Raw genomic sequence first — 11849 nt, forward strand, 5'->3', positions numbered from 1 at the left:
ACCGCTCGTGATTGCTGCAAAGTCGGTCGATATTTCAATGTGGAACGGTGAAAATCGATGATCAATGCTCGGCCAAGTTCTTCATTCCAAAGGACATTGTCACGCCGTAGATCTTCGTGAATGATTCCCAAGGCTTTGATTTCCTTGTTTGATCTACGAATTTCACGGTGAAGCCAAGGCGCCAGCTCCATCGATGCTGTACTTTCTCCCCCCAGCCCATCAAGAGCATATGACGAATCTCTCCAGCTCCATGAAGAAAGTAAATTTTCGCCAAGTCGATCGTACCCAGGAAAATAGGCACAGCAGACCCTTGGGCCTTGCGCAGGATTTGGTATACCTGCGCTTCGCGGGAGACTTCTTTCCAAAGCCCCGACGTAGTTCCTTTTCCGACGACAGTGTAGCCATATACGACACAAGTAAGTTTGAACGGCGCACCGTACGCCCCGCAACCTCCAAGGGGTGTGCATCGGTCAATGTTTTCGTCCAATTGTCCTTTTAGTAAACGCACCAAATCCTCTGAGGTAATTGGATGTTGGAGATCGTCTTTGCTTCGACGATGGAGCACCACATTTGGACAGCAGTCGTCTAGAACACCGCCAGACTGCAATCCGAGTAAACATCGCTGCGTGCAAAATTGCGCATTGCGATATGGCGCCTGTTTGCCTTGGTTATCCCCGGGTCCCGTTGACGACCTGCTCGTTGGGCAGATGGGGAGGATGTAACTTGGCTAATGCCCCTTTTGCGGCCTATTGCTTGGTTCGAATCGGAGCCTGATGAGTCTGGAGATTGCGAGCGATGCTGTACACCCGACGGTGCACATCTGGCCTGGGACCTTGTAGGCAATCGGCGAGCTGCTGTCGTTGGGGAATCCGGCGGAGATGACGGAGGCTCATAAGCCGAACCGGATTCCGGACTCGTGTAATCCAGGACTGTGCTATCGGAGTGGGCAAGGGTCTGCTGCAGTTCTACTTTGGGAATCTGAGAACGAGTGTGGTCAAAGCCGGTCGTCCAAAGAGGAAGCTCTGGTCGTGTGGAATTTCGCCATTCCTGGCCACGCGTAGGTGAGCGAAAGGCCATCAAACACAGACATAGGGTTCTTGCAATAGAAGTCTTCGGTTGTTGGAAACTATCTTCAGCATCTCCATCTACCTCGCTATTAGGATCACATAAGAAGTAATAAAGCGTGCTAGGATCATCATATGGAACACGGAGGAAGACACGAGCAATCCCGTTGGTGACGTAGGAGTACTCGAGCCCTTCCTGAATCATCACATGGTATTCCTGGACAATAGCGGAGCAGACGAGGCGCTCTGCATTATACCTCAACTTCGCTTCCTTATTCGTAGGTATTTTATTCGATTTGACCATATCCTTCCATAAGTCCATTGATCGAAGCCCTATCCGAAGGGTTGCGACGGGAAGCTTATGAGGCGGCTTATACTCGACAGTCGTGAGGAGAGTTGCAGTGTTGCCGTCGACACGATGGATGCAGAACTGATCAGGTCTTGGGTTGGGTACACTTGACGGTTGGCTTGCATCCGCTTCAGTGGTATCGTTATCGTTCAGGGAATTAGTATGGTTGCTGAACTGGATGCCATCCCCAAGGCAGAGCTCATCGCGGGCAGCGGGGAGTTTGCACAACTCAGTAACTATGTCGTGGACATGTTCTTCCACGGCAAATCGCTCATAGGCTTCGAGTTCTTGCTCACAGCTTATAGGCTTACGACAAAGTCGTCGGCCTAACCCTTGTAACTCATGTAAGGATGAGAACGAATGTGGCGCCCCCCTGGTGTCAATTGAAGGTAGCTGTAGACGGACCTGTAGAGCTCCGACATTTGTTCTGGGCAATCGGCCCAGTGTTCCAACCGTGTTGGGCAATATTTCCCGGTAGGAAGGGGTATTTTCCCTGTGGTCGAACGAGATGGTGTGTCGGCTCTCAACGGTCGAGAGAGCAGGTTATGGGAATGGCATAAGAACTCCACGAAATTGGTCGGTCGGGTGCGCGCTTCAGCTTGTTCACGTTTCTCTTTCTCCTGTCTGCCCTCATCTTCTGCCTGCTTCCGCCTCTCCTGTTCCTGTACATAAAGAGATTTGTAATCTGGAGAGCTGTTGGCGGCCATCGACTTGGTTAGAAAAGGGAAGCAATGGCTGGAGACAATCGCGGCATGTCCCGACCGGCGGACGACCCAGCAGGCTTATGTCAGCTGACCACGGCCTACGGTAACTAACTAGAGGTATTTTCCCGGGAAATGATGTATGTCTACTCAATATAGTGCAAGAAATCACGGCAGCTTTCGGCTAAACTAATATCCGAATCGTCCTCATAGCTCAAATAAGGGTACTGTAGCCAGTCGCTCCTAGAGTAGCAGGATGTGTAGGATGTTTCCTGAGTATGTATCATTGGTTAGGCAACAGTCTCTCTATAATATTCTAATATCCCAGGTCCGCTGCAAGAATTATTCACCCTGCCCACCCACTGTTACAGTACATCCCGTAACTGGTGTCACCACCTGCACTCTTCGATTCTTTCTCGAACCCTAATTGCCAAGACACGCTAGTCTATATTAATAGTTTTTCCGGAGCATCCCTGTCAGTGTGGCTTGTATCGTTTCGTACACAAGATACCCAGGGCACATGGCGGGGTATATTCACTTGTACTTTCGATACTGCTTGTACCTTGATACCCCACTCCGAATGTCGTCCCTTGGTACGCTCAGATATTTAATCAACCTCGAGTGGTCACACCAGGAGAGCGCCTAACCTAGCCCCTTTAAAGCACGAGCTTCTTCACCTGCACCGTCCTGCCCAGCACCAGCACCACTCTCAGCGTGCTGTTGCTGCTGCTACTCAAGAATATCAATATTGAGTCAACGCAACTCCTCCAGTTTCTCCGTCCGCACGCGGTGGTACAGTCATTAGCGAAATCAGCTTCCGCCCCCAAGCATAGCTTTCTTATTTTCGGGCCCCACTGCCAAGGCGTTAGTGTAGGAAATTATTTGACAGGCTCCTACGCAGTCCCATAGGGGCCAGGGGTCAAAACCCAGTTTTAGGGGGTTTGATGCCTTAATGCCTTCTTTTAGAACGGCAGAAAAATTAGGATACCTGAATTAGTTACTATTACAATTCCTAAATAATCAAAGTACCCCGATTCAGCTAGCGTTCTGAAAGTCCAAAAATGAAGCCTTTGGGCACCATACAAATTAATGCATCTCCATATTCCTGGGTGGTTTACAAGTCCACAAAAATGAAGATGCATTAATTTGTATGGTGCCCAAAGGCTTCATTTGAATCAATTGACGTATGCATGGTTTACAGTACACTGTATAGAGCGGTGTAGAAAGCGGTGCTAAAACAAGGCATTAAGGCACCAACACCCCCCTTAAACTGGGTTTTGACGCCTGGCCCCTATGGGACTGCGTAGGCCCCAATATACCGCCAACAGCTTCAATTACTGTATAATATTTTACAGTATCGTTACATTTGTGATTTTACTCAAGATGTCGTACAGTCCACAATGATTAACTACTAAATAAAATGCATACGTAAACCATCTATCTAAGTGACACATTCAACAAATCATAATATTCTATTGATCATGATACAGTCATTAGCGAGATTAGCTTCCGCCTTAAGCATTGTTTTTCTATTTTTCAGGTGCCACTGCTAAGATGCTTGTGCAACAATTTATTTGATAGGAATCAGTATGGACTGCTTCAGAGATACATAACCGAAATTTAAGTCTTTTTATATAGGACCAATTGACTGTAGCCTCCTCTGAACAGCCTCATCAGAACGTTTGATTTCCTGTTCTCTTCGAAATTTTATGCTGAGGTGTCTTTCTGATCCATTTCCCAGCTTTGTTCGTACGGCTTCGTCGATCATCGTGATTTCGTCTCATGATCTTCTTGATTAGGTAACTTCTGGGTTGCAGTAGTTTGATGATAGTGTCCCCTTCCGGGTTCGTTAAGGCCGCTCTTAAAACGCTTTGCGTGATCCTGGTCCCCCTGATTCCAACTTCCTTTTGATCTAGTAGGTACTTTATCATGTTGACACCACCCCACCAGTTCGCCGCAGCTGATTCCATGACCCTACTCGAGATCATAACATCCTTTCCTCCTCGGTCGATAAGGAGTTTCAAGATTTCGATTCCATTTCTCTCATTTGCTGCGGCCTTTTGGATAACACCATCAGTGATTTTCGCTTCTTCACCTCGTCGATTGAGAAGAAGTTTCGTGATTTCGAATTCGCTTCTCTCGTTCCCTGCAGCTTTTTTCATGACATCTTCAGTGATTTTGATTTCATCTCCCCTCTGGTCAAGAAGACAACTCATGATCGTCATTCCATTCTCTTCATTAGCTGCGGCTTCTTGCACAACATCATCCGTGATCTTCAACTTTGGATCTTTCCAAATCAACTCTGCAACATCTTTCAATCCCCACCTCACCGCCCAGAAAGCTGGAAGTGGCTTATTAGTAGCAACCCGATACCGATGCTGAAATTGTGGTTCTACGAAGCAGAACCATAAAGATATCTGTTTTTCTTCGCAGAGGTTAGCCGCTAGTTGGAGAATCTCAACTGCTAAGCTTTCCGCCTCTCTCATATGTTCAGTCCAATAGGTTGCGGAATAACTCAACAATAGATTGCTTTCCATGCGGGCTTGGTTGTCACCAGGTAGCTGAAGATTGTCCCTTTGAAGATTGTCTAGGTATAGGTAGGTCACGCATACTTTCGATAGCATTTGATGGGCCTTTTGGAGATTCAAACATTGCCTCCATTCTGTGCGCTCTAGCTGTGTATTCTCTTTTGCGATGAGAAACTCCCTTGCCGTCTGATGAATAAGGTAGATTCTAGAATTGTTGATGAAGATAAATAGGCCGCATAGGAGTCGTAGCTTCCAGCCCATGTTATCTGGGTTTATTTCGGCCTGTGCTGCTGTTCCCGATTCTCGGCAACGAGCCATACCCAACGCCATGGCCATTTCCCGTGTTGTCAAAGGACGCCTTGCCGCGATGATAATCTGGAAGATATTTCTCACGGTATTCACTTGGTCACACGGGACTCGGCGGAGAATTTTTTTATATGCCGTATTCACAGAGGCCGGGATCAGTCGGATCGATTCTTGATCAGGCAATAGGCTACATTTGAAGGTATCTTCAATGTCATCCATGGCCAAATCTAACCAAAGATAAGTGTGGTGTTCTATTTGAAGTAGATGCTGCTCAAGTCGCTGTTGTGTATTGGATGATAATCGTGCTGTTTTAGCCAATTGTCCCACTCTGATCTTCACCACTAGATCTATCTCCTTGTGGATTTGATCATTTTCTTCCTCCCCTTTTAGATGTAGATGTGGGAAAGACTCTGTGATATCTCGGAAGCGATTCTGGATGTGGTTATAGGGGCGACTAGTGACTAGGAATTTCAAACAGGTATCTTGTGTTGAACATGACTGAGAGTGAAATTCCTTAAGCTTCTGAATCAGCCAACGTTGATCGCGGTCACAGCATTCGTCAAGCGCATCGAAAATGCAAAAGGTTGTGCAAGATGCTTCGGCTGATGTTGCTGTTATAAATATCCGCCAAAGTTCATCGGCATCTTTCTGAAGTCCTTCCTCCTTCGTCTCGTAGGAGGGCAATGCATAGCAAAGAAGGTGAGGCCGGTGGATGAACAACTGATGAAGTATTGCACAAAGAGCGTCAGTAATTTTGTTCTGCTGGTCGTTATTGTCCTTGAAAAAAAGTAACACATAGTCACCGCTGGACTAGAAGCTAGCAAGCAGTTATCGATGATTGATTTGGCTAATACGGACTTCCCGCAACCTGGATCGGCAGATAACCAAATAAGATCATTGTAGCAGCTTTTCTGCCAACGAATATATTCAGTACTCTGTAGGGCCCATTGGCAGGTTCCTTCCGTTCGCATTGGATTGATGTCCTTGTGCTCCGTGTAATTCGATATGTAAAAAGCTCTGTGACATTTTTGTTGTTCAAGCCTCAAAGTTCTTGCGTTCTGCTCATTATAGTGTTTCTCTTGTTGATCGTACGCTTGCTGTAGTTGCCTTTGAGTGCTTTCCAGTACGTCTATGCGGTTCCCTTGGTCAATATTTGATATAACGTATTTCTAAGACTACGCCTTACTAACCAGATAGAATAACACTAATCCTCTCCTCGGCCTCAATTTTGTTCAATGGTATCCTCTGTAGAAGATCCTTGGCGTACGCAGCCGCCACCATCGCTGCATACCCTTGCCACTCTTTGCCCTTATGCGAATCCGAGTAGTCGCAGACACCCCGGATAACCAGATAGGGGAAGGTGTTTATCAGTCCGGCTGCTTCCATTTCAAAACAGAGAACGTCTTTCTCCGCTGCTAGTCTATCTCGAATCAAAGCATCCTTCATCAACTGGTTCGCAGAAGCAATCAGGCCATAGTGAATTGTAGGATTATCTTCATATTCGGACCGCTCACGACGTAGAACCAAGTTTGAGGCATTGTTTGCATAGGATACAGTATCACAATCTGATTCATGGTTGACAGACGGCTGGAAGAGCCTATCCGTGCTTGATTCCGGACGTTCGTACTCGCTGCGCAATCGAACGTTCGTATCGAGGATAAGATTGATAGCCTCTATAAGCTTATGCCCCTTTCTCTTATATTGCGCTTGTATCCCTGTTATCGCAGTGCGAAGTGTAGTTGGTGGTTGGTTTAAGAACCGTGTATACTGAAATTCTTGGCCTTGTATCGACTTGCCAAAGTCGTACTGGAAAACACCACCCTGACTACCACGAGGCGCACTGACCACGACATCGCCTAGACGAACGTCATGCTTTTCGCTTGGTACGCCGCCACCAATGCCGACCATAAGGCCTATTCTGACATTATAAAAGGTGTTCAGCATATTTGTGGCTACATTGGCCGCGGAAGCTGTGCCATATTCACCATCAGGTAAGACGGCGATGACGACGTTGTGCTCGCACATCTTGCCTAATGTATAGTCGTTGGTGTCATTTGGCGATACAAAGCTAGGTTTTTCGTGCTCTTCATCGAGGAATTCTTGTGCGGCAACGTATTCCACGGGCAAGGCGCAGATCCAGCCTACGGTGTAGTTCGCGGGGTCTGACATACCTGCTACTATAGCAGAAAGTGCCCTGAGATTGCGATATTGCTTGGTTTGAGCCTAAGTCAAGGATATGACACGATATGCTGATCGTGTACGGTTCTTAAACAAGAAAAGAAAGGTTGGAAAGGACGAGAGAAAGAGAGAAACCGGCATGAACCCGGAAGGCTCAGCCCCATAGTGGACACGAAGCGTAGCAGCGGGCGGCAAGATAGAAAACGCTATTGGTGGGAGGTGCCTACGCTGTCTCCATTCAACGAAGAAAACAATACTAGGATGTCAGTCCTTAGGCACTTATCTCTAGAGTAATTGATTGCTCTATCATTCACGTTCACGGTTCATGAACCAGATAAATAATTAGCGCGGTCTTCCTTCTGGTCTAAATCCTAGCAGTAATGCATTTTGTCGGCTGTGGGAGATGCCATACCAAAATTCCCATCAAGGCTGAGTATCGTAGACCCACCCACTCACACAGACAATCCACCAATAAATAATTACACCGACCTTCGCTCGAACCAAATGACCTCCCCAGATCACATTCGTGATCTAAATACCAGGTACAATAATGATGTTTGGCTTGTTTGCACAACGATCCTCAAAATTGTATCGAGAAGATCGACCCGTGGACCTTCCCACCTGGGCAACTTAGATAAGCGTAAGTATCTTTATTTTGAGGCACAAACCTGCGTCCTTTCTTAGTTCAAGGCAGTACAACAAGGCTAACAAGTTTCATCCATGGATTTGAATTGACATATAAAATAATAATCAAATATAGTAAATCATAAGCCGAGAGATATACCCATTCTGTAGTATATGGAGTCATGATTATGATTATATATTTGTTTTTCTGGTGGTGCTTCAATGATTTATTGTCACGGTCCCCGCAATCAGTAAGCTGAGGGCCGCTATATTACTCATCAACTTTTGACTGCCAAGGTGACCATGCTAGAAAAATCATGCGGGGTACGAGTGCCACGTACATATCACAGTTAGTTCACTTATACAGTCAGTGGACACCTAGGGGCCAGGGGTGCAAAACCTTATGTCCAGTCACTATATTGGAGCCGTAATTCTATTTCCAAATACCAGATACCAAGAGCAGGTATTACTAGATACAGTCACTACGCAAAAGTGTTAACACCCTAGGTTCTGCCGGTTCAATATCCACCAATAAAAGCCAATCGATAATGGGCGGTATAATTAATTAAGAAGGCGGTAGCAGAAGGGGGTGTTAAACAGTAAGTGTCTGTCAAATAATTTATTGCACTAGTGTCTTGGCAGTGGGGCCTGAAAACAAAAAAGTGATGCCTGGGGCGGAAGCTGATTTCGCTACCGACTGTAGGCGAGTAGGCAGCGCTTGTTACGGTACATGCAGAGGTGGTCGACTCCGCACTTATCATCACAAACTCCGAGGCTTTCACATTCCGCTACCATTTGTACTAGATACGCCGAGAAGTAACAATCTATAGCATGCTAGAAGTATGCGATTAGAAGACCGAGATCACTATCCTGAATCAACACCAATATTCGAAAAGATCATTTCCTCCGATCCCGCTATATACTTGTCACGGTCACCTTCGAGTGACAGATCATCATCCAGCGCGACCTCTATCATGTCTTCCATATCGCTTTGAAAGTAACGAGGGCGGTCATATCTCTCCCATCTCGCCTCTTTAGCTAGCGTTGCATTGTCAACGCTTTTGCTTGACAGGAACCGAAATCTGACCTTGCGATATTGCACCGCGATGATTTGCTCGCCTTGGGCCACAAACTGCCGTTGCAAGTCTTCCGCGCGCCCACTAGACCCGGCCAGTCTAGGATCAGCTAGTTCGCTAAATGGCACAACAACTCCTGATGCTAACAGCGCACTCGAGATTGGTATAGCTAGACTGCCATCCAGAACCTTTTGTTCTCGCGAGTGCTCGGCGATACGAGCATCCAAGACAGTATGGTAGCCAACCACAACATGTATATCCTCTCCCTCATCGATAGTACGCTCAATCCACCTCCGGACATCTTCTGATTTCACGCTATCCCGGAACCACTGTCCATTGTTGTCCAAGTAATAGGTCTTCACTTGTTTCGTCTTGATATGAATCGAGGTATTCGTCCGGCTTGATACGGCAGAGGAGAGGAAGGCGGTAAGCTCAGAACCAAATTTACGTTGGGCCCTAAGAGAGTCGGCGCCGTCGTACTGGGTTGCAATCTTCTCGATAATACGGAAATTCTTCCCTGGTCCCGGATCAAGGTAATCTCGGTGAGGCTCGTCAATGTTGATGACGAAACGTCCGAGCGTAATAGCAGACGGTGGTAGGAAGAACTGCGGGAGAAGAACGCTACTGCGCATTTCGAAGTAAATCGGATATTTGGCGTGGTACGAATAAGATAGAGCAAGTTGGGTGCCACATGAGCAATTATAGGAGAGGAAGCTGGCGACGTGGCAGAGTGGGTCCAGATTGTCAACTACGGGACCGGCCGCGCTATGACCTCTGCGGCTGAACCTTCCTCGCTGTCAGTCATCAGGGCTGAGAAACATGTGGATGTTCTTATCGAAAGACGATGTTATGTCACCAGGAAGAATTCAAAAATCCGCCGGGGAAGGGGTCCAAGTAATTCACCCGGAATTTGGAATTAAGGTCACGAAAAGTGAAGGTTCTGATAACAGACGAAGTAGGAGGTTTGCGGGCCACAGGATAGATTTGGGGAGGGGTAGAACGACGTGTCATTAATTAATTACTTCATTAGAACTGTAGCGGGGATATTCGGTCTATCTAGCGCAGGTAACATGCAGTAAGCAGAGCCCAAGAACATTAGCCCTATTAAATTTTGTTTCTACAGGATATGGGCTATTTCATTGGTGGAAGCACGATTGTGGATCTATGTACGGCTGAGTCATAACGTATTTCACCAGTGAGCTGCGCACACCAACGAGCTGCGCACCCCACCTAAAACGCGTCAACTAATTTACCCCCTTCTTCTTCAACCACCTACTATGCCACCAATTCGTACTCAATCTTCTCAAAATTCAATGGAGAGAGAGGGTAGGATCTTATTAGCTATACAGGCTATTAAGAGGCAAGAAATCAGCGCTCTTCGCGAAGCAGCGCGCCGTTTTGACGTACCCGAATCAACCCTTCGAACGCGCCTTCGTGGGACTACCTTTCGCGCTGAAACACGCGCCAACAACCATAAATTGTCTGAAACTGAGGAGGAATCTCTTGAAAAATGGATTCTCTCTATAGATCTACGTGGAGCAGCCCCCCCGGCCCTCTATGGTACGAGAAATGGCGGATCTTCTGCTTCAAAAGCGTAGAACTACCCCGGTTCTTTCGGTCGGCTAAAATTGGGTTACGAAATTCGTAAAACGACGTCCTCTTCTTTCCTCTCGATTCTCGAAACGTTATAACTACGAGCGTGCGAAATACGAAGACCCTAAAATCATGGGGGAGTAGTTTGATTTAGTTCAAAAGACAATCCTTCAATTTGGAATCGACCCTAACGATATCTATAACTTTGATGAGACCGGTTTTGTAATAGGATTGACTGCAACTGCGAAGGTTATTACGAGGAGTGAATACTACGGTCGGAGGCCGGTTTTACAACCTGGAAATCGTGAATGGGTGACTACAATTGAATGTACGAATACTTCTGGATGGGCCCTTCCTCCGTATATGATTTTTAAAGGCAAAGTCTTTATTGAATCATGGTTTGACGGCCTTCCGGGGGATTGGCGCTTCGAAGTCAGTCCTAATGGTTGGACCTCTGATGAAATTGGACTTCGGTGGCTTAAGAAGCTCTTTATTCCTAGTACTTCGCGTACAAAGGGGATATACCGGCTTTTGATACTTGATGGCCACGGAAGTTATTTAACACCTCAATTTGACGAAATTTGCGAGCAAAATAAGGTGATACCAATCTGTATGCCTGCGCATTCGTCTCATCTTTTACAACCTCTAGATATTGGTTGTTTTGCGGTGTTAAAACGTGCGTACGGTCGGATGGTTGAAACTAAGATGCGGAACGGGATCAATCATATTGACAAACTTGACTTCCTCGAAGCATACCCTCTCGCACGAATTGAAGCTTTTAAACCGGAGACTATTAAAAATAGCTTCGGGGCAGCCGGTTTAGTCCCTTTTGAACCGGAGAGAGTGATCTCTAAGCTTAATATTCGGCTTCGAACCCCAACCCCCCCTCCAAGCCGGGGGAGTGAATCAAGCCGGAATTTTACGCCAAAAACTCCATTTACAGAGAAAGATCTACGTCGACAAGCTTCGTCAATCAAAGCTTTACTTCGTACAAGATCTCGAAGCCCGCCCAGCCCATCAGATCGTGCATTAAACCAGCTTATAAAAGGCTTCCAGCTCCAGCTACAAAGTCATATTTTACAAGCGCAAGAAATCAAGGAATTACGCGCCGCCAACGAGAAGCATAAGCAAAAGCGTACTCGATCCCGAAGGCCTATTCCTACTGAAGAAGGCCTTTCAGTTCAAGAAGCCTCTGCATTAAATATACAGCAACAGGAAGCAACTGAAGCACCTCCCCCAGGCGCCGGCATACCTAGAGAACTAGCTATACAGCCACGTATACGCCCCCCCCGGGCCTGTGGAATATGCAGATTGCCAGGGCATAGAAGAGAAACATGTCCAGATAGATTATGATTTTAGTGTATTTAATTTAATGGAGTTTTGGTTGACATATTTACATTTGAAATTAGTAGGCTGGGTGGGGTGCGCAG

The 11849-nt window shown here is 46.6% G+C and overlaps 3 protein-coding genes across 3 annotated transcripts; all 3 read right to left on the reverse strand.

Annotated features, from left to right (window-relative positions):
* Positions 1-61: 61 nt before the first annotated feature.
* N7516_007358 (uncharacterized protein) lies at positions 62-2120 on the reverse strand (the record flags this gene model as incomplete). The annotated part of the gene is given in 3 exon segments (XM_057220078.1): positions 62-601; positions 619-1786; positions 1819-2120. The coding sequence occupies 3 exon segments, from the start codon at positions 2118-2120 to the stop codon at positions 62-64; spliced, it is 2010 nt and encodes a 669-aa protein (XP_057074169.1).
* A 1748-nt stretch (positions 2121-3868) lies between these two features.
* Positions 3869-7117, reverse strand: N7516_007359 (uncharacterized protein; the record flags this gene model as incomplete). The annotated part of the gene is made up of 3 exons (XM_057220079.1): positions 3869-5668; positions 5752-6077; positions 6139-7117. Coding segments are annotated over 3 exons (3105 nt in total), but the record flags the coding sequence as incomplete, so codon positions are not given.
* Positions 7118-8615: 1498 nt separating this feature from the next.
* Positions 8616-9458, reverse strand: N7516_007360 (uncharacterized protein; the record flags this gene model as incomplete). Its single annotated transcript, XM_057220080.1, has 1 exon — positions 8616-9458. The coding sequence occupies one exon, from the start codon at positions 9456-9458 to the stop codon at positions 8616-8618; it is 843 nt and encodes a 280-aa protein (XP_057074171.1).
* Between the last annotated feature and the right edge of the window lie 2391 nt (positions 9459-11849).

The sequence above is a fragment of the Penicillium verrucosum genome (assembly GCF_028828655.1).
Source record: "Penicillium verrucosum strain IBT 35672 chromosome Unknown utg000002l_segment0_segment0, whole genome shotgun sequence".
NCBI lineage: Eukaryota > Fungi > Ascomycota > Eurotiomycetes > Eurotiales > Aspergillaceae > Penicillium > Penicillium verrucosum.